Source organism: Aspergillus lentulus (genome assembly GCF_001445615.1).
Source record: "Aspergillus lentulus DNA, contig: Alt12, strain: IFM 54703, whole genome shotgun sequence".
NCBI lineage: Eukaryota > Fungi > Ascomycota > Eurotiomycetes > Eurotiales > Aspergillaceae > Aspergillus > Aspergillus lentulus.
In genome coordinates this window covers 4099884-4122463 of record NW_028322115.1, presented here as the reverse complement: position 1 = coordinate 4122463, position 22580 = coordinate 4099884, and the positions used below count along the sequence as shown (strand labels likewise).

At 51.3% G+C, this 22580-nt stretch overlaps 5 protein-coding genes across 5 annotated transcripts; 2 read left to right on the top strand and 3 right to left on the bottom strand.

Annotated features, from left to right (window-relative positions):
• Positions 1 to 1414: 1414 nt before the first annotated feature.
• Positions 1415 to 5001, top strand: ALT_7286 (calcium-transporting ATPase 2; the record flags this gene model as incomplete). Its single annotated transcript, XM_089600221.1, has 3 exons — positions 1415 to 1489; positions 1554 to 4270; positions 4329 to 5001. 3 exons carry the CDS (start codon positions 1415 to 1417, stop codon positions 4999 to 5001), a joined length of 3465 nt encoding a protein of 1154 aa, XP_089455683.1.
• Positions 5002 to 6244: 1243 nt separating this feature from the next.
• ALT_7285 (serine hydrolase domain-containing protein) lies at positions 6245 to 7405 on the top strand (the record flags this gene model as incomplete). The annotated part of the gene is made up of 1 exon (XM_033557170.2): positions 6245 to 7405. One exon carries the CDS (start codon positions 6245 to 6247, stop codon positions 7403 to 7405), a length of 1161 nt encoding a protein of 386 aa, XP_033413061.2.
• A 3586-nt stretch (positions 7406 to 10991) lies between these two features.
• ALT_7284 (ankyrin repeat domain-containing protein) lies at positions 10992 to 12041 on the bottom strand (the record flags this gene model as incomplete). Its single annotated transcript, XM_033557171.2, has 1 exon — positions 10992 to 12041. One exon carries the CDS (start codon positions 12039 to 12041, stop codon positions 10992 to 10994), a length of 1050 nt encoding a protein of 349 aa, XP_033413062.2.
• Positions 12042 to 12703: 662 nt separating this feature from the next.
• ALT_7283 (T6SS phospholipase effector Tle1-like catalytic domain-containing protein) lies at positions 12704 to 14299 on the bottom strand (the record flags this gene model as incomplete). Its single annotated transcript, XM_089600220.1, has 2 exons — positions 12704 to 14028; positions 14173 to 14299. 2 exons carry the CDS (start codon positions 14297 to 14299, stop codon positions 12704 to 12706), a joined length of 1452 nt encoding a protein of 483 aa, XP_089455682.1.
• Positions 14300 to 15011: 712 nt separating this feature from the next.
• ALT_7282 (ATP-binding hybrid sensor histidine kinase/response regulator) lies at positions 15012 to 21988 on the bottom strand (the record flags this gene model as incomplete). Its single annotated transcript, XM_089600219.1, has 6 exons — positions 15012 to 15159; positions 15208 to 19507; positions 19569 to 19999; positions 20072 to 20312; positions 20367 to 21820; positions 21879 to 21988. The coding sequence occupies 6 exons, from the start codon at positions 21986 to 21988 to the stop codon at positions 15012 to 15014; spliced, it is 6684 nt and encodes a 2227-aa protein (XP_089455681.1).
• Positions 21989 to 22580: the final 592 nt, after the last annotated feature.

Below are 22580 nucleotides of genomic sequence, written 5' to 3'. Positions count from 1 at the left end.
TTGGAGAATTAAGAGACCCTTGTGGGGGAGGCTGTACATCTTTATGTGGGTTCTGAACAGGGGACCCTCCTCCGCATCCTCGTCTCCTGTCATTTTCTTGGCAGCGGGTTACTGCTGGACCACGTGTGTGTTTAAAGTTGTATATAGATATACAACTTAATTTCGAGTAACATACATGATTCTTGCTATTTAGTTGCCCAACTACCGGTACCACGGCTGATTAAAGTTCAAAGAATCGATGCATGTGTGTTGCTCTGCTCCGTGCCCTTGCCCCCGGAGACTTGGCATCCCGCTCTCAATACTGGCGACTAGTAACAGGCTCGTTCTGAATCCGCCAAGAGCGGAAATTTCCGTTGACTCTGTTCAAGGTTACATGGTGATCCAGAATCTCTCCTCTCCATAGGTTAGCTGAGCGGTCAAGATCTAGACCCCAGGCTTGGCGAGGTCAGTCCAGCTATCGTGGCAAGGCTGTGCAACAAAAGCCATGCATTATCCGGGGTAGACCTCGATAAATTGCGGGGTGGGTTACGTCCCCAGACCCAAAACCGACCTTCCGCTTCCCCCACTCTGGCCTAAATCAGAATAGTTTTGGAGACTTAGCGTTCAGGGTGCCAGCGAGACCATATGCTGATTGTCTCGGCGTCGGCTCTGCGGCCTGTGCCCATACCTTGGGTGAGAAATCGGTCATTGCCGTTTCGCCCACATATCCCTCAGGCCCGTCTTCCTTGGTATACAGCAATCTGCATGTCTTCCGGTTGTTAGGGCACACTTAAGTCACGCTGATTGCCGGGATTTTTCAAGGCGCGGTGGCCGTCCGCAAGCACTGCCTCACTCGATCGAAGGCCGAGAGCCTGGGCAACCTCCTCTTGCGAAGTGCTTCTCGCCTCTGATACTCGATCCAAAGTAATGCCTTAACATTTACTGACTAACTTGCGGGCAGTTCCCCAGAGCAGCGGCATGGTGGGTCTCTCTGCGGAGTGATCAACTGCATGCCACCTCTCTTCATGCCATGAGCCCCTTCCTACAGGCCAGTGGCTCGTCGGAGAGCAAATACCAGAAATTACTGACCATCTTCAAAGTCTGATTGCGGTTTATCTCGCGGAGCCATCGCCACTTCTCGGGTCTCCAAGTCCCCTGGGAGCTGGCTTGGCAGGAAAATATGGAATCTTGGAGATGTCCCCAGCCATTGTTTGAGACGGCTTGGGCTTTGCACAGCCTGCTGTGATCTGAACAAATCCAGGCAGCTCTTGGAGTGGAGCTTTTGCGCAATATCATGATACAGTTCTGAAGGTGACGAAAGAGTTAAATGCTCGTTCGGTCCTCCTTGATGTCCCTTCTGACTCAGGCCTGCAATCATTTGTCCAGAGGCTCAGGACGCTACCTTTTCCCTCCTCCCGAATCATATCCAAGCGACATGACGGCATCATCTGAAAAGGAAGCGGGCGCTTCACTCCAGGCCCCTGTACCCACTATTACAGTCCATGTTCCGGTACTTATGTGACCCGTCATGCACAAGCCTCCCACTATATACTCAACAGCTAACATTGACTCAGGATCCCATTTCCGATACTTTCGCGGCCAATGAAATAAATAGAGACCTCCTACCAGAGAATCCCACTCGGAGTAGATCACTTAGTGATCTAACGGCCACAAGCTGCGTCTACGACGGTCACGATCGAGCGATGAGTGAAACTACAATGGCACCGAGTAGTCCGAGGTTGAGTCTGCCGAAAGGGGAAAAGGACCAGCCGTCTAGCCTTACATCCAGCATTTTCTCAGCAAATGAGCAAGAGGAAGCTCTGCGACCAGACCCTGGCACTGAGGCAGACTTCAAGGTCGACAATAATCCCTTTCACTTTTCTCCCGGCCAACTGAACAAGCTTCTGAACCCAAAGTCTTTACCTGCACTCATGGCTCTAGGAGGGCTCCCGGGGCTGGTAAACGGTCTTCGTACGGATCCCAATGCAGGACTCAGTGCAAATGAAACCTCAGTATCGGACGGGTCCCATTCGAAGGAACCCTTTGCAGACCGCATCCGTGTCTTCAACCGAAATGTCCTCCCAGAGAAGAAAGCAACACCTCTCTGGAAGCTCATGTGGATGGCCTACAACGACAAGGTGCTCATTCTGCTTACCGCGGCTGCCGTTATTTCCTTGGCCTTAGGCCTGTACGAGACCTTTGGTGTGGAACATGCCCCAGGTTCGGGAATGCCCCTCGATTGGGTTGAAGGTTGTGCAATTTGTGTTGCTATCATCATTGTGGTCATGGTGGGATCGTTGAACGACTACCAGAAGGAACGAGCGTTTGTCAGGTTAAACGCGAAAAAGGAAGACCGTGAAGTGACTGTGATTCGATCTGGAAAAGCTCTTAGAATTTCTGTTCATGACGTCCTCGTCGGTGATATTCTTCATCTGGAGCCTGGGGACCTTGTTCCCGTTGATGGCATCTTTATCGGAGGCCACAACGTGAAATGCGACGAGTCATCGGCCACTGGTGAATCTGACCAGCTTAAAAAAACAGGAGCTGAACAAGTCATGCGATTGCTCGAGCAAGGGCATAGCAAGCAACAGGATCTAGATCCCTTCATTATCTCTGGCAGCAAGGTCCTTGAAGGTGTTGGTACATGCGTGGTCACATCAGTGGGCATTAATTCCAGCTACGGCAAGATTCTCATGGCCATGCGTCAGGACATGGATCCCACACCGCTCCAAAAGAAGCTGGATGGTTTAGCTGGAGCTATTGCTAAACTGGGAGGGAGTGCTGCAGTACTTCTATTCTTTGTCTTGTTGTTCCGCTTCCTGGGCAGCCTTCCGGGTAACCACCAAACCAGCACAGAGAAGGCATCTCAATTTACTGATATTCTTATCGTTGCAATTACTGTCATTGTGGTGGCTGTTCCAGAGGGCCTTCCCCTTGCTGTTACTTTGGCACTCGCTTTTGCAACCACACGCATGGTGAAGTTGAACAACCTAGTCCGAGTGCTGAAATCCTGCGAGACGATGGGTAACGCTACCACCGTCTGCTCAGACAAAACCGGAACACTAACTCAAAACCGCATGACTGTTGTCACTGGCACCTTTGGTTCTGATGAATTCGACGACAAGAATCAGAGCAGCAATGGCCGACGCTCTGCAGCTTTTGCAAACGACATGGCCCGGGACCATAAGCAAATGATTATCGAGTTTATAGCGATCAACTCTACGGCATTTGAGGGCGAGGAAAACGGCATTCCTGGATTTATCGGCTCAAAAACAGAAACTGCTCTTCTTGGATTTGCTCGTGATGTCCTTGGAATGGGGTCCTTGGCCGAAGAACGTGCCAATGCCACCGTCGTACAGCTGATGCCGTTTGATTCAGGCCGTAAATGTATGGGTGCTGTGGTCAGGTTTTCCGATGGTACGCATCGATTCCTTGTCAAGGGTGCGTCTGAAATTCTCCTCGGGTACAGCTCTTCGCTCTGGATGCCATCAGGGCAGGTTGCCCTTGGCTCCGCGGAACGCGAGCGACTGGAGGGAGTTATCCTGAATTACGCAAAACAGTCACTCCGCACTATCGCACTGGTCTTTCGTGATTTTGCAGAGTGGCCTCCTAGTGATGCTGTCAACACGGAAGATCCTTCTGAGGCCGATCTCGGTCGACTGCTGCGCAACATGACATTTCTTGGTGTTGTTGGTATCCAGGATCCTATCCGTCCGGGTGTTCCTGAGGCTGTAGCCAAATGCCACCATGCCGGTGTGACTGTTCGCATGGTCACTGGGGATAACATGGTTACGGCCAAGGCTATTGCAACCGACTGCGGAATCTATACAGGAGGAATTGTGATGGAAGGGCCTCGATTCAGGACTTTGAGTGACGAAGAATTCAAAGATATCCTCCCACAGCTGCAGGTTCTTGCGCGTTCATCACCCGAAGACAAGAGAATACTTGTCACGAAGCTACGAGATATGGGTGAGATTGTTGCGGTAACAGGAGATGGCACTAATGATGGACCAGCGCTCAAGGCCGCCAACATTGGCTTCTCTATGGGGATTGCTGGTACTGAGGTGGCCAAGGAGGCGTCTGCAATCGTGCTTATGGACGATAATTTCTCATCTATTCTGACTGCGCTGATGTGGGGAAGGGCAGTCAACGATGCCGTGCGCAAGTTCCTCCAGTTCCAGATCACAGTCAACATCACAGCTGTTCTTCTCACGTTCATTTCATCAGTTTCTGACCCGGAAATGCGATCTGTCCTGACCGCCGTACAACTGCTATGGATTAACCTCATCATGTAAGGTTATATACTTTCCGATCCAACTAGTTCTTGGCTGACTGAATGTTCCTTATAGGGATTCCCTGGCTGCACTTGCCCTTGCTACTGATCCCCCAACTGAGGAAATCTTGGACCGCAGACCCGTCAAGGGGGGTGCACCTCTGATCTCTATAACAATGTGGAAGATGATTATTGGCCAATCGATATTCCAGTTAACAGTCACTCTGACCCTTCACTTCGGTCCTCGCCAGAACTTCCTCGACTACTCTGAGGAGTACAGACGCTCCATCGTGTTCAACACCTTCGTGTGGATGCAAGTCTTCAATGAATTCAACAATCGACGTCTGGATAATCGATTCAATATCTTCACTGGCTTACATCGCAATTGGTTTTTCATTGGTATCAACTGCATCATGGTTGGCTGCCAGATTGTCATTGCCTTTTACGGTGGCGCTGCATTCAGCATCGTCGCAATCGAAGGGGAACAATGGGCGATCTGTATTTTTGTTGCAGCGATCTCGCTCCCTTGGGCCATCTGTATCCGCCTGTTCCCCGATGCTTCGTTTGAAAGAATTGCGAAATTCGTCGGCAAACCTGTGGTACTTGTCTACCGACCATTTAGTCGAGGAGCACATCGACTAGGCCAGAAGATTCGTGGCTGGAAGCATAAATCGGACCAAGCTGAAGAAGAGAAATCGGACCAGTTTACTCCGGGCCAACCGGCCCAGGACCCAGAGAAAAATCTATAAGGAGCTGTTCATGTTGCTATGGAACAACTTCTGTAAACCCATTTCCTGCTTGTTTCCATTCTCTTCCTGGCAAATTGCACCCCTCACTATGTGTTCGCGTTTACTTACTTGTACCTACCACTCACACCTATGCAATGTTTACATTCTCGCCTTACATACATACTTACTAGCACTTAGCTTAGTGTCTTCCTTTGTCCTGCGTCTGCCACTTTGCATTCCTTGCAGCCATTATGGAGGTTCAGCCTGCCTGTCGACAGATACCATGTCAGCGTTTCTCTTTCTAGACCCTGTATGTCCAACACTATAACAAATTAATGAAGATGATCACTCAATTATCATGCAGGGATAAACCCAACTCAAGCCCAACAAGAAATCCCGCCGCCTCTCTGGATGTCAGCAGTGTCGGTCAGCAGCAGGCAACTGTCTATTCCCACTATCAGCCACATTAACATCACAACCATTGTCAAGGCATAACTTGATAGGTGTCTAGTTCTTTTAACTAGTTACATTGGCTCCCATAAAGTAAAAATAGAGCAGAGGTTTCCTATGAGAGGCTATAGTTTGTTTGTCACACTCTGTGGCTACCCAGAGGATATAGTAGACCACCACATCATGCTCATAGCCCTACTTGTCCACAGCTGCGCAGAGAGTAGTATTCTTACCCTTATCTTGAACTGTCCAGTTAGCACATAACTCAGGAAGTACTCTATTAATCATATCTACGCCTTATTATGCTCTGAGTGACCAGGCTTACAGGGTAAATAGAGAGCTGTTTTACCATCCATACCTTATGCATTAATGTCCGCACCTACTATGAGACAACTGTTGATTAAATCATTGCCGTCCTTACCATGACATGGCTGCTGCAGTGCATACAAGCAGTAAGCATCCGCGGCGTCGCCCCAATATTATCAAGGTCGACTAATCCCTGCTTGTAGAGGTCTACGAGCGTACAAACTGTCACTTCCCTACTAGCTCCAGGTTGCTCCACTGCCTTTGCTTGGCAAGCTGTTGCCCATGAGTTACAGCAGCTTCTAGCGCCCAGCCGCTCAAAATAGATTTCGAAGCTAAAGCACTATGCGTATCACTAGGCAACAGTGTTTCAGTCAGTCATAAGTTTGGAATTTTCACCCCTATTGAACGTCGATTCATTTATAAGAGTTGGCATGCCTTGTTTATTATCCTTGTGGAAGAATTCTCTCATCTTCATTAGCTTAATTGATCTCACAACTCTCAATAAACAATGAATGAAATTTATGGGACCTGTGACCCTACCTTGCACTCTGTGCGTGATCTTCTCCAACAAAGAATCGCCTCAAAGGATGAACTAGGTGCATCCCTCTGTGTGAATGTCAATGGGAAAAATATACTTGACCTGTGGGGGGGCCACGCAGATGTGGCCAGGACTCGGCCTTGGCAGAAAGACACAATTACAGTGGTTTGGTCGTGCTCCAAAGTTGTCACCAACTTAGCAGCTCTCATCCTTGTCGACCGTGGTCTGCTTGATGTGAATGAGAAGGTGGCCACGTACTGGCCGGAATTTGGAGCCAACGGCAAAGAGGATGTCACAGTGGCCCACATTCTCAGTCACTCTTCTGGGGTCCCCGCATGGGAGCTTCCTATAACGCTAGAAGAAATATATGACACGAAAAAGGCTACCGAGAAGCTTGCTGCTCAGGCCCCCTGGTGGATTCCGGGTGAGAGCAGCGGATACCATCTCACAAATCAAGGTCACCTTGTCGGCGAAATCATTCGACGTATAACTGGCAGACCACTTGAACAGTTTGTGGCCGACGAAATCACAGGTCCCTTGGAAGCTGACTTTCAGTACGGCGTACCAGAAGAACATTGGCCACGCACAGCGGATATCATCTCACCTCCACCGCTGCCGTTCGGCGAGCTGGATCCGCAAAGTATAACGGCAAAGGCGATCGCGGGCTCACCTTTTCCTGCCGAGGCTTCTATGACGCCAGGTTTCAGAAAGACCGTGTCCGGTGCGAACAATGGATTTTCCAATGCACGCGCATTGGCCAGAATCGGATCTATCGTCTCCCTTGATGGCATTCTCGATGGGAACAAGCGCATCATCTCAGCCAGTACCATTGACAAAATGCTCACGGAGCAGATAAAGGGAACCGATATTGTCACCTTCGACTTCCTGCGATTTGGCCTTGGTGTGGCTCTGCCAGCACCGCAAACTTGTGCTTGGATTCCTGAAGGACGAATTGGCTTCTGGGGAGGCTGGGGAGGATCAATGGTCATCATGGACCGTGACCGACGCATGACTATCACCTACGTGATGAACAACATGTCTGGTAGAGGCACTCTGGGTAATGATAACATTGAAGCCTATGTCAGAGAGATTTATCGAGTCATTGATGGACTGTGCTCGTCGTCTGCATAGGTTCAAAGATTTGCCCTCCGTTTCCTTAAACGCCTCGACGGCGTAGGGCAGCGTTGAGAACGCTGCTGCATCTGCTCGGGGAGTGTCCGAGTGGAGTCGTCAAGCTCTATCTGGGTGGGAAATGCTGGATTGAGAGTGGTAAGTCTGGCTCGTCAAATGCGGCGGACGTTGGGCACATATCTTGACGGAGATTCAAGGCTTTAGGTAGGATGAAAATGTCGGGAGTTTCGGGGCGTTGGATGACCTGTGGAGGTGCAGACCTCCCTCCATTCGGAGTGTATGCCCAGACAGAATAGAATCCTGTTGCAGTGGGGCACCGTTGGAACGGCAGGACAAGTGGGTGTCATTCACCAGAGTTTTACTATGGGTGCACGGATGAAAAGCATGGACTGGGGCCCAGCCCAGGGAAGTAGGGGTGCTTGCTTGCTTGTTCTTAGTACCAGGGGTAGGTAATTATGTTTAGTTATCAATCACTCCAGGTTTGATCGCCACCCACACTGGAGCTTTGAATCCACGATATTTATCAACTCTGGACGGTTCGCGCTTGACTTCGGGCTTCGTCTGGTATTGGCAGAACCCTAATCACTGGCTAGACTTGCAAGCTGCACCACATCCACGTGCTTTTCTTAGAAAAAGAAAACAAGCGTTTAGAGTGAGTGATCTAATTAAGCTGGGCACTTCCATGCTCCTTTCCTTGCCATCAAGCCGTATTAATTTTACCCTAATATACTCTTCCACTTTTCTTTATGGGGCGGTGTTTGTTGCACCCTTGATCATAGTTTTTTTGCTGCGTTGTCCTTGCTGCATTTGTGAACCGCTATTCCGGGGCAAGACAAAGGCATGGATAGCGAAATACAGAAGAGAGTCGGATTCACCGCAGGAGTGATTTCGGATATGAAATATCTCAAGATACCTGGATTTTCTTGCCCAGTACAGGACTTGATATAAGACCGGCGGATTGACCAGTTGAAAGCTGCGTGTTGCTTTTGACTGGTCTAAGTCATCCTTGCCACACTGGGCTACGTACTGCTGGCTCTCTTGCCTGTCATAACATTTGCAGTCACAGATCGCACATGGACATTAGCAGGATTTTTACGCGGTCTCTTATCTTCTACTATTAGCTGATCCACTCGGGAATGTATTTCAGAAAATTCCTATTCTTTTGGTAACCCTTACCTGCATCGACAAAATTCAATGGTTTCTGGAGCAGAAACTGCAGTGTGGACTTCCGGTTGCCTTCCGAAGCGGATATCGAGAGAAGGATTAGAAACCCAGGGGCCGAACCGGAAAGATCGACCCAGTGATGACCATTGTCAATGGAAGCTTGGATGGGAACCTGGCGCAATGGCCCTAAAGAACGTTGTTCTCCACATCACAAGGTCCCACTTCATGATGGCCGTTGGACCGATTGCGTCGGGGAAGTCCACTCTATGCAAAGTCTTGCTTGGTGAGGTCCCTTACTACCATGCGGAAGTCCCGATTGACGCTGGGATATTGTGATCAGCCGCCCTGCCCGTCTAACAGTACTATCCGGGCAAATATTCTTGGGTTCGCTGCTTACAACCGAAGATGATACGAAGAGGTCATGGACGCGACTATGCTCAAGGCAGACCTGTCTACGCTCCCTAAAGGGAATAAAACAGAGATCGGCAGTAGTAGATTAGTATGAGTGGAGGCCAGAAGCAACGATTATGAAGGGCTCAAGTTTTATATCTTCATTCAGCCTTGCTCATATTTCATGATGTGCTCGAGGGACTAGGTGCTAATAGAGAAGAACAGGTCTCCCATCGCGTGTTCGGCCCAGGAGGCCTATTGCGGCGCAGGAATGCCACGGTGGTGTTATGTACCCATTCTGTTTAACACCTACCGCACGCGGATCACATGGTGGCCTTGGGAGAAGACGCCTGTGTCGTTGAACATGGCACTGTGTATATGTTAACCACGCTTGCAAATAGCGGGAGCGGAGATGACCCAAGCACCCTAGCTGTAAAGAACTTCACCCTCACCATCAACCAGAAAGAGTTGCCATCTGTGGTAGAACAGGAAGGCAGATGGCTTTGACAAGCAATACATTCTCCCAAAAGTCAAAACGACTTCCACACTTAAAGTGGTAAATCCTCCATAATCCGCTTTCTCCTCCGCCTCTTGGAGCCTCTCCCGATGTGTGCGAAATCATCACCATTGTTGATATACCTCTCCACAAAATTGACCCATGGCTTTCGCCATCCCCAGGACACAGTGTTTCTCGGTGCTAGCACGGCGGTCAAATGCAATCTTGATACATTTGGTGGCTTGAGCGATGGCGACTGTCAAGATGCCCTGGGAATCGTGGGCCTATGGCCGTTCGTGACCGAGCGCGGGGGTCTGTATGGACCATTTTCATTTGATACTCTTTCCGAAGATCAGAAGCAGCATATCAGTCTAGGACGGGCAATTCAACGGCGAAGGATTCGGGAGCGAGACGGTCCTGAGGGTGGAAAGGGGATTCTACTTCTGGAGGAAGTCAGGCCTGGGTTCGTGAGGATTTTCAAGAATATACCATTGTGATAGTCAGCCATCGCTTGGAGGCAGTCATGGATTTTCATACGGTGTGGTTATGGACGAGGGCTGCATGGTTGAGAAGGGAATGCCACGGTTGTTAATTGAAGAAGAAGGGAGTGGGTTTAAATAATTATGGGTGGCTAGTCAGTGTTGATGGAGTCGATCAGTATGTATATAGGTTTGGTCGCCGGCCGCGTTCCGCCGGAAAGCGCTTGTGACGGTTTTTTGGCGAACTCATGGAAGGAGTGTCAAGCATTCCCTGTCTTCGAGATGTCGTTATAATCCCCGAGTAGGTCAGCTGGGTAGAAAGTAATCGGGATGAGCGGGCTGGAGCCTGTTAAATAACAGTAGTTAGAACAAGTCTATATTAATATCAGCGTTGAGCCTTGGCCCCTAGATACTTGATCATAACGCAGTCTCAAGCTACTGGTAGCTGTAAGATTGAACGACATAAGCAAATAATGCAAACCATTTCAGCCGCCTCGCTCTGCTCAGGATCATACTGCAGCCATCCCAAGACATTAACAGAGGCTGGTTGTTTAGCGAGTACACTATCTAGAAGCTTCAGCTGTATGTTTTCGAATATGGTATGTGACCGGAGTCAAAATTAGGGGTTGCCTGTTGCCGGGAGTGATGGATTGACTCCGACGACATACACATGTTTCCGCTTCTCGTGTATCTTTCCGGTCTCTGAAAAGGAATTCCGTCTAAACGGGCAGACAATAGTTCTTCGATCTTCTGAGGAAGTAATAACCAGAAAGGTCACAGAATGCAGGGCCCGTTTACGGCTCGGCGGATTTATGAAATTATAGAGGGAGCCTTTTGCCCAGCTTATGCCTTTAATGATATATTGTAGAGTGTAGTGACCAAACCTGGCCTGGCTGCATCAGTTGGGCTTTAATATGTGCAACACCTCTAACTTCCCAATAACCAATGACTATAGGCCACATAGGCAGTTAGTAGAGAGATAATCTGATGGGACTTTAACCTTCCAAGCTTGGTTCCTCTACAGTATGGCCCAGAGTTTCTAATTGATTGATAAATACTAATACCGCCCTGTCTGCTTGAATTCAGACAAAATCTTCACAACCCCATAATGGCAGAAACGTTCAGCCCTGGACAATGGTGTAACACCCCAACGATCTTTTACGTTGACATCGACTTGACCAGTTTGAAGTAATAGTTTCACCACTCCCTCACTCCCACTAGCTGCAGCACGGTATAATGGTGTGCGGCCCTGTGAGTCCTTTGACTCCACATCAACCTGCCTAGTATCAAGTAATAGCTCTGCGATTTCAGCATAGTCATATGCTGCCGCCAAAGATAATGGTGTTCGGCCCTGTACGTCCGGTGAGTCTGGATCAACCTGCCCAGTCTCAAGTAACAGCTTCACTAGTGTTGCATGCCCTCCCATTACTGCATTTGATAACGGTGTACAGCCATATTCATCCTTTGCGTCCACATCAACCTGCCAAGTCTCAAGAAACATTTTCACCAGTGTTACATGCCCTCGCGTTGCTGCGTTTGATAAGGGGGTACAGCCATATTCATCCTTTGAGTTCACATCAACCTGCCCAGTTTCAAGCAGCAGCCTCACCACCTCCGCATGCCCAAGTTCTACAGCCCAAGAGAAGGGCGTGTAGTCTTCACAGTCCTTCAAGTCGATATCAACTTGCCTAGTTTCAAGTAACAGTTCTACCACTGTCGCGTGGCCGTTCATCGCAGCCCAGTATAGCGGTGTGCGCCCTAGGAAGTCCGTTGTGTTCACATCAACCTGCTCAACTGCAAGTAGCAGTTTTACCACTGCTACATGGCCGTGCTGCGCCGCCAAACATAAGGGTGTCCGGCCAGTGTTATCCACCACACCGGTTTTGGCTCCTTCTTGAAGGCTTAATCGAGCTGTGGCCTCTTTTCCATGTCCAGCAGCCCATAAGAGGGCAGAACTCCGGGAATGCTTGGAGTTGTGCCGGTATAGACATGGATTGAAGAGAGAATACAGCCAGGGGTTTGTTTGACACAGTGAGTTGATATCCCCTTCCTCGAGGAACAGTGGTAGCAACAGCAGTATATCAGTGGGGATATTCAAAAGAGTCATTGCTCCTTGTGCAGGAAATTAGCAAAGATAACCATGAATCAGGTCAGTTAACTTGTGTTTGAGAGGACGAAGTCAGTTAAGGAGTCAGAGAAAATCTGATCACATGATATAATTACAACTTACCTCACTGTCTGAATACGACAATTCTCACAGTCTAACCTCTATACGTTCTAGCAAATCTTGGCAATTGAGTTGCAGCCAAAGCTGTGGGGCCTTACGCCAAAACAGTATTCTATCTCTTGCGCATGGGACACAATGTCGCGATTTCAGACATGTTCCAATAAGGATAACTCCTCACCTTGCCACGAAAACCAACAGATTCCTTCATCAGACATCCCCGTTGCCCTCTCCAATTATTCATTCGCTTCCACTTCTTCTGGCCCAAAGTGCATTAGGGAACCAGATGAGACCTTAGCCCTGTGGTACCGCCACACGCGTCAGGACTGAAAGATCTTCCCCAACCGCCGCCTCCGAGGTTTCCAGAGCTAATCAACCTGTTGAGCCAGTATGTGTATACTACTATGGCATATTATATTCTTTATCTGAAATTCACTACTTAATAGCATTGTTGATATCCTTCATCAGCAGGTTTCCCATGCCTTCTACAACTGAGACATAATGCTCGGCCATGCCCTCAAGATCCTCCACATGAGAGAACGGCATTATTCTGTCTTGTCCTGCGCTGGAGGCTTCCTCCTGACATATGTCTGTCGCACTGGATCCCCCTCATTCTCATAGATCACAAATTCGCCGCGCCCAAATTCTGCAGGTGTCTTTCGAAGGTACTTCCAACCTCCAGCTATGAGTCTGACCGGACGATAATCGGGATTTGCCTCCATCCGACGGAAAGCAGAGACATGGATCACATCATCAAGCCCCATCTCCCGATACCTCCCGCGATGTAGCGGCCAGTGGATGGACTTCCACATCCCATTGAGCTGTCTCTCCGCCCGGCGGATTGGCAGATACTCCATGATTCGCCATGCCAGCACAGAGGGCACAGACATTCCGGGGCCAAACTCAAGACGATCATGCAACTGGCCTGTCGTGATGGATTCATCAAGATCCTTGTAGAACGCATCTGGCGATTCCGGATCGAGGAAGCACCCCTCGGATTGGAGTTTGTGCGGATCGAACCGCAGTCCACACCGAGATGCCTCTTGGACCATCCAGACCAGTGGCGCATGGCTGAGCTGGTATTTCTTCTCTGTCGGCTCGCGCTGGTATCCCCCACCGATGTCTGCATGGCCGCCGGGGAACCACACCTCTTGCACATCACAAACTTCATCCTCATCCTCGTCCTCATCCTCTTTCTCAGTCACATCAGTGACAGGAGCTGCAGCAGCATCTTCCACTGAGTTTGAGGCCTCTCCTGGAGGCTCTTGGGGAGGGGAAGCCTTCGTACGCCGGTGGTGACGGACCACTCGAGGCTTGTCTGCATTTCTAGGGCGCAACAGAACAGGCTCAAATTTGGATCTGCGTTCGTCGATACTCACTGCATGGCGTGTTCTCACGGCCGAGGTGCTCATATTATTAAAGATTTCAAAGTCTGCAATGCTGTTGACGGTATCAAACAAGCCCACGAAGCGAGCCCTGACAACCGGGCGGCATAGTGTTTTCCGGCAATGATAGAGAAACTCAAACGCTTTTTTGCGCTGATCACTCCCCGCATATACTCTCAGCTTGAATTTCGAAAAAGCTTCCCAGATAAAAGGGATCATTTCTTCGTTGTCCGGACCCAGCAGGCCGGCGTAATCCAGCATGTTGGCCAAGAAAAGAGCTGTATAGGCGCCGCGAGAGAAGCCAAAAATGTAGATCTCGGCCCCGGTTCGGTAGTGACGCATGAGGAACCGGTAGCCGCCGAGGACGTGCTGGTCGAAGGAATTTCCCAGCGCCTGGCTCAGTGTTTTGCTCCTTCCCAGGCGGCTGCTCTTCTTCAGCGTCATGGCTGCGAGTGAGCCGGGCGTTATCTCGGTGCCAATGCCCGCTGAGTGTGTTAGTCTGGATTGTTACGGGGGAGGACGCGGTCGTACGTTGATAGTAGCACACTAATCAGGGTTAGACTTTACTTTGGATCAGACAAATGACTCCGTTCTTTATGAAGCGGAAAACGCAAAAAGGAAATACTGACATTGCTCATCCGATTTTTCCAACATTCGACAAATCTTGAGGATATTTGTTTCCGTGCCATCAGCACGGAATGTGTTTCCTGTGCCATCGAAACACAGGACAATTTGGCGTCGTGGTGTATCTGCCATGGCTACAGCATACGAGGGAGGGGTAAGGATGCAATAGGTGGCATGTCAAGGATAGCCGGGACCTTTGTTCTCATTTATGTATTGGAGTGTTCCAACGTGAGTTGGCTGAGCCAGCCACCGATCATGCTTCTTGCCGATCATGTCGATCACAGCAGCTTAGGGTTAGGTTCTCAGACACTTTAAGGCGAACTGGCAACTTTCATGCACAACAACTGTTCAGTTTCAATGAAAATCCCTTAGGCTAGCGTCTAACTTACGCTCCTATCAGAGTAGGAAAGCTCTTAGTGACGTGTCTCAGCCGCCCTCGGGGACGATCACAGGCTGTGGTTCGAGTGATGCTGACAATCCTGGCCGATCCTCTCCCAACCGGTGGGGTAAACTCTCCATTCGAAAAAGGTCAGACGGCGGCCAGATCTGCACTGCTCATGTTGAGTCTTTCGGGGTCTGCTATTAAGGTGACCTGATGGTAGATGACCCCGTTCCGAGGTCGCTTCACATGCCTTTTGAATATATATGATTCTGGTTCCCGAAGACATGAGCCCTTATTCCATTTAGTGATGAATCCAGAGTATGGGTGCTACTTCATTATACTTCTAGGCCTCTGTCGCGGATAAATGTGGGCATAAAATAGATTTGTAGAGGAATAAACCTAAGCGGGTATTATCAATCAAAAACCACCACAGGACAATGATATCCAGAACCAGGATCACACTCATGCGATCCTCAAATACTTGCTGAATTTCTTTTTCAAAGCCCCCAGCAGGACTGGCTTCGCCAGGTAATCATTCATCCCCGACGCCAAACAACGCTCCTGATCGCCCTGAATCGCCGACGCTGTAAGCGCGATAATGAGTATCCGCCTAACAGCATCCATGGGATCCTGTCGCAGACGCCGCGTGGCGTCATACCCGTCCATGACGGGCATCTGAACATCCATCAGAATCATGTGGTATGGTTGGTCCCGGAGGGCCTGTTTCTGGATGCCTTCTACAGCTTCGAGGCCGTTGTTGTAGGTGTCTATCTGGGTAAAACCTAGTTTCTTGAGGAACTGAACGGTGATCTTCTGATTGATGAGGTTGTCCTCTGCGATGCAGACACGCAGGTCGGCAAGGCGAGTGTTAGATAAATCCAGCAACTCCAACGGCGGCCGTTGATCGATCACGCCCTGGCTGCCGTCGCTGGACCATGTCGGTGTAGTGCGTCCCGAATCTCCCGGGATCGCCTTGGGTAATGTGACTGCAAAAGAAACGGTCGTTCCGACGTGCTCGGTGCTTTTGAGGTCGATTGTGCCGCCCATCAATTCCACCAGAAGTTTGCAAATACTGAGCCCTAGTCCGGTACCACCAAACCGGCGCGCGGTACTGGCATCAGCTTGGGTGAACGGTCTGAACAACCGCGGGATGAGTGCAGCGGGGATGCCGATCCCCGTGTCCGCCACCCAGAAGGAAAGACGGACAGAGTCTTCGGTTTCGTTTTCCGCGCGGGCTCCGATAGTGATAGTCCCCTTTTCCGTAAATTTCATACTGTTGCCTAGCAGGTTTCCTAGAATCTGCCGCAGGCGCACCGGATCACCACACACGTGACGCGTTTCCTGGAGTTGAATGTCGTGCACGATGTGGACATCGCTCGACCTGGGCCCATTCTTGGAGTCGGCGGGAACCGAGCGAACGACTTCCGTTACCATCCTCTCGATGTCGAATGGGACAACGTGCAACTGCATCTTGTTCGCCTCAACTTTGGAAAAGTCGAGGATGTCATTAATCACGGCGAGGAGCAGGTTCGCCGACATGCGGATCGACTCGGCCATTTCCAACTGCGCCTCGGGCAGTGGACTGTTGAGTAAGAGTTCGGAGTTGCCAATGACCCCGTTTAGAGGAGTCCGTAGCTCATGGGAGATATTGGCGAGGAAGCTGCTCTTGGCCTTAGCTGCCTCTTCCGCCAGCTTGGCATGATGCAGGGCCTCCGCCTTGGCTACATTTGCCTTCTGCTCTGCCGCCATAGCTTCCGCTAGGGCCTTCTTCTGCGCCTCAACCATGGATTGATTGATGGTGGAGACGCGTTCGACTTCCTGCAGTGTCAGGGCATTGGAATAACTGATCCCGAGCTGCACCACGAGCAACTGCAAAACGACCCGAGTACGATACGAGAAGGCGTTCGGTGGCCCCTCCAGGTACAGCACCACATTGGGTCCACTCTCGTCGCCGCCGGGCGAAATGGGCAAGGCCATGACAGATTTGCTGACCGGGTTTTCCGCAACCCAGGTTTCACTAACGTGGCTAAACCGCGGATCCTGGAGGACATCCGGCAAATACGCCGCTTCGCGGAAGCGCACACAGTAGTTGACGATGCTCTCGGCCACAAGGTTCGATTGGCGGATTGGGGTTGGAGGATTATGTACTTTGATATGTCCGGCGGCATTCCCACTGGCTGCCACTGCCCACCCGACCTTCTGCTCCTCGTTGGTGACAATGGCTGCTAGGGTAGCGACACCATGGCAGCTTTGCATGATAATCTTGCACATGGTACGCAGTAGCTCGTCCACCCGCAGAACGCTGGAAATCACCTGTGATGCTTCAAGGATGGAGGTGAGATCCAATATGTGGAGGGCACGGTCCGCCACGGCATCTTCAATGCTGGAGGTGTCGTCGGTATTGGCAGTGGTCACTCGTGGTCTAGTTTGCACGGCCATTTCTTCCGCGTCAGTTTGAGTAGCAGCCTCCCGTACGTCCTTTACCCTTTGTTGCAGATCATGCGTCTGCAGGATATGATCAGCCACTCCGGTGGCGCCCATTCGCCGGTAAAGAGTAACTGCCTCCTTGAGGGCAAGAGTGCCTAATCGGGAAGAGCCCTCGCGTATCAGATGGCCAGCCAACAGATGATTGGCCAAAGCCTCTTCGAAAATAAAACCATGGGTGGAAGCATGATCCAAAGCTTCCTGGTAGAGACGTAGAGCCGCGGCTTGGTGACCTTCCATCTCTGCGATCTGGGCACCGAGGATCTTAGACCACGCCAGATAGTTCACATCTGAAACAGCCTGCCACTGTTCGATCCTTCGCCGAAAATACCTCAGCATCCTTGCCAGGCCCACCATGTCTTCTTTCAGAGAGGGATCGAGAGGCGGCGCGTCTACATCCGAGGCCGGCTGGGGGTAACCTGCCTGATATGAGCGCTCGAGCAGCTCTTGCTTCCGGATCCATACTGATCCAGCTAGAGAAAGGGAATGGAAAAACATGAGGAACCTCGTGTCCCGTGCAGACCATACAGCGTTGATCTTTTTGAGGCAGGCATTTCCCAGTGCAACCGCTCGGGCGTAGTGCCCATAAAGGAATAATGGAGCCATTTCCATGCTTTCATAGAGCATAAGGGGGCGGTCGCTGTTCTTGATCGTTTTCACCAGCCAATGCTTGTAGGCGGTCGAGTTGTGCTCCTCGCAGCTCATCACCCCTATAGGGTCGTGCGTGAACGTTTTCCCTTGCAGAGCACGGCAGACCTGGCATATCGCCATAAGAATGGTGCCGCCGGGGGTGTCTGACTGCCAGTGAGGAATGTCCTCACAACTGGAGACGCAAAAGTTCTCCAGCTCCACCAGGTTTTCAGAGGCAAAGAACTTTGCTGTGGCCAGAAATCCGTAATTCAGGATTGTCGCGATCCGGTCACCAGCGCGGATGGCATAATCCAAGGCCCCTTCTAATTGCGCAATGGAGGACTGCACGGGGTGTTTGATATGACCGACAAAGGTTGAGTACAAGGCGATGCCACGGCCCATGGTATGGGGATCTTTCCATTGCTCAATTAGAGCCAAGGCGAGGTCCCCACAATGGCTGGCGAAGGAAATAGCATTGTCACGAGAGATCGCAATCACGGCCAGCTGCAAGAGTCCCATGCCGGCCTGGGGAAATGTACCGCGAGTGAGATAGGTATCGACCATGACCAGTGTCATTTGATAGAAGGTCAGCGTATCGGACCAGAAAGCCGCCCGGGTGGCCTCTACGAGAACTGCACCGGCAGCAGCCAAGTTGGGATGCTCCACGGGCGTCTTTTCGGCGATGCCCTCCGACTCGATCGCTGTAATAGTGTCACGCAGTCGCCGGAATTGTTTGTCGCATTTGGCAAAAGTCGGCTCCTCGTCGATATCAAGACCTAAAGTCACGAGGCACGCTTGCAGCGCCTGGAAAGCATCGGTCGAATTACCTTGCTGCGCAAGCATGCGAGACTGCAAGATCCACGCTGGGGCCTTGTCCACCGCGCTTCGCGCATGAGAGAGGATCGACTGCAGCAAGCAATCAGCTTCGGCATGCTGTCCTTGATACAGATAGCACTCTGCAGCGGCAGTAAAAATGTGTAGCGTCTCGTCATAGCTCACATCCTCAGCGTTACCATCCCACATGTTATCCTGAAGCAGGACGATGCAACACGCATACGAGTCAATGGCGGTGGAGCGGAAGCCAGTCTCGTTGGCAGCTTTCGCATGATCCACCAGAAACTTGCGGAAAGGCTGTCTTCTGGTCACGGAGCGTTTGATGACCGGAGCGGATTCAATGATGGCGGATGCCAGCATATTGCGATATTTGTCGTCGTGGGAATAATACTGGAAAAGGACTTGTGCTTTAATGAAGTTCACATCGTCTTTGGCTTTTGCGTGGAATGAGGCTGCAATGTGCATATAACGGTTATACGTGAAAGAGAAGACGTCATGGTGTTTTGTAGGTGCGATCACGTAGGCTTCCATGGCAGGCTGAAGTGCTTGAATCATCTCCACCTCGGACAAGCCTGCTTCAGAAGTCGTCTTGTCGCCACTGAGAAGCCTGCGCACCAGTTGAAATGAGAAGGTCATTCCCACGGAGGATGCCCAGGCCAGGATTGACTTGGTGACAGGCGGTAAGCTATTCAACCGAATGACCAAGAAATCATCAAGGACGGCCTCGTGGTAGTCGTCTGCCTTGAAATGATCCGATATGCGGCGAAGATCAAATGACCACGAGCCTTCCTGGTAGTCATACCAGACGAATTTCTGTCGATAGCAAACGCTCAACATTTCTCGGATATAGAAGGGGTTCCCACCAGTCCGGGACTGAATGAGGGCTCCCAAGGGCCAAATGAGAGGGACGGATAGATATAGGGTGTTTGCGACATATTCCATCACGCTGTCTTCGTTGAGTGGAGACAGGGTGATATTGGTAACTCCTACATCTCTTGCCTTTCGGAACCCTGCTAGTTTAATGAGTATAGGTCTAAACCACGGGGAAAGGAAAAGGAACGGGAAAGCTACCTTCATTGGTACAAAGGTCTAAGATATGGGTGGTCATTTCCGAGGAGGCACTTTCTGGCCGGTAAGCGAGAATAACCACCATTCGGATCCTAGCAGAGATGATCTGAGCAACAAGCTCCAATGACTCTTCGTCCGCAAAATGGACATCATCCAGGCAGAGACACAGCGGTTTGTATCGCGAGAAGGCTCGCAGAATATCCAGCAAGGTCCGGACGAGCGGCAAGGACTTGGTAGACGATCCGGTCCGAAGAAACTCTTGAGAACTTGGAGTCCCTGTGTGCCGGGAGGAGGTTGGACTTGTGGCAGTAGCACGCTTTGACGCCTGGTCTGGCAAATCGGGACCGGATCCTAGGAGGAATTTCGGAAGGCCCAAAACCTTGTGTAGAGTGTTCCACGCAGACCCTATATGATTCCTCAACATCGGCAGGAAGCTAGGCTCAATAGTATTCTCCGAAAACGCCTGCTCGAACAGGCTGGAAAATAGTTGCAACACTGGACGCAACCTCTCTTTGGCGGCAGGATCAAACCGAGAACTGGCAAAGAAGCCTCGCTGTCTAGCTTCAATCTGCACCGATGTGATCAGCCGGGTCTTGCCCAAGCCAGCGCCTCCCTCGATGGTAATCAGCTCGCATCGTCCTTTCGGCACCATCATGCGATGCGCGGCTGTCCTCCCAGCACTGTCGCTGGATCGCGAGCTTCCGTCCACACTGGCGCTGTCAATCGATTGGGACGACAGTCGCTTATCTGCCGTCTTTGTGTCTGACGACCCTGCTGCGGATTCGATGCTCTCGAACGAACCATACCGGGAGTCGGCAGGGGACCGCATACGAGCCGTATTGGCTGGATACGACCGGCGGACGCCGTTTGTGGAGGCTAGCAAGCTCGAAAACCCGTCCATCGCGTTGTGGCCATCCTCTTCGCCGGGGGTGTCGCCTGGGAAGGCCAAAGCATCGAATGTGGCGAACTGACCCTCGGGCAACGACGACAGCTGTAGCCCTTTTCCCGCCTGGTACATATGATACGTCCGGTCCAGGATCTCCACAATGGCATTTCGCTCCTGTGTCCGGCCCACCATGATGCGCGGCAGTGTGAAGAATGGAGAGACATCCCTGCTGCCAATTTTCCAGTTCTCGACCTCTGTGGCGGTCGCTGCTTCCTCTTCATCGTTGTCCTCGCCGTCCGACTCTCTGGCAGCCAGCAGCCTCCGCAGCTCCACGAGGTCATGCCGCAGACCACTGACGGAATGGTACCGCTCCGAGACATTCTTGGCGGTTGCTTTGGCGATCACCCGCGCGATGAGGTCCGGAACATCCGGTCGCAAGCTCGATACGAGAGGGAGTTCCTCTCCCAGCACCGCTCTGATGATTTCCATGGGAGTCCTCCCGCAAAACGGTGCCTCCTGGACCAGAGCGCTCCACAAGAGGATGCCTAGGGAATAGATATCCGCTCGACTGTCGGGTTGAATGGGCGTCCGGCCCGTCTGCTCCGGGCTCATGTATGATATCCTGGCCGTAGCGCCGTCCTGGTTGGCCAGAGCGGACCAGGTTGCATTTCTGAGGTCGGAGCGGTAACGCCGCAGACCGGCCCCCAGGTGAATCAGCTTCACCTTCCCGGTCTCCTCACTGAAGTGGAAAGCATCCGCCCTGATCTCCCCATGAACAATCTGCTGGCTATGGAGAATTTTGATGCATTCCGCGGCGCCGATGGCGAAATCGAGAAAAGTGGAAAGCGGCATCGGCTCGTCCCGACTGCGTCGCAGCGAACTCGCGTCATTATCGTCCTCATCCGAGCTGTTATCATGATCTTCGTCACTATCATCCACCTTGGGAGCCTCGCGATACCAAGTCAGGCCGCAGTCGACGTATTTCAACAAGTCATTCGGACCGGGGCTTTCGTAGATGCAGGCAACCAGCGGTGGCTCGCGCTCTTGATCGCGACTGGGTAATCGCTTCACCTCCAGGGGCCTCAAGAGACAGTTGTATTGGGGATCGGCTACGGCGGCCAGCCTCCGGTACTCCTCCTGAGCCTTTTCCTCCTGGCCCGGGCTCTCAGAAATACGCGCCACCACTTCTATCTCACTCTCCCGGCCTTTGTCCGCCGCAATACCACCGTCGTCGCGCGCCTCGCGCGGCGGCGCGACAGCGTTTGCCCCATCGTTGCGTTGTTCGAGAGACGACGCGCTGCGAGGACGGACGGGTAGGACTTGACGCGACCTATTGGTATCGACGAGGTGTTTTGTGCCGAAGGTATGCCTACGAAGCATTAGCACGTGGTCTTTTCCGCTTACAACAATGGAGGTGGCTAACGCACCATACGCCATAGCTGGAGCAAAACTGTCTGGACTCGTCCCAGGTATAGCCTGCTAGCCGTCGTAGCCTGTCCAGCAGACCGGTAGGAGGCTGCTGAGCCTCTCGGTGCATCACTGCGATGGCGTGGGGAGCGGGTGGCTTGGGTGTTGACGGAAGATTAAAAGGGATAATAAGAATTATTAAGTGGGTGTATCAATCGCCGATCTCATCATCATTCGCGTTGCTGGTCACGTTGACTGGAAGATCCGAGGCATATCCGCCAACTGTAAACTCAAAGTAACGGAGGAATCAAAGTTGACGAGATGAGCATTCCAGCAACTGCAATGATGGTCGGGTATATTGACTGTGCGATGTAGGAGACAAATAAAAAAAATTAAGGAGGCAATCAAAACATGGAAGATGGCAGCAGCAGCAGCAGCAGTTAGTCAGTTGTGGACTGTGGCAGATGCAGATAGCAGATGGATGGCCCGAAAGTCTGGACAATGGAAAGGGCGCTAAGCCTAGTGCAGGCTGTGGCGCTCGGGAAGTTAAAAGCCATCTTGCAAAAACCGGTTTTGGCTGCTCCCTTCCATGTACCGACTGCCAAAGTTATGCTGTCACCGCTTTTGCTCTATGGACTTTACTTTTTTAATGGCACTTTTGTCCACTTGTTGAGTAGATTCTGTATTAGATGCACATGAATAAATGTTAGTGAATCTCTATA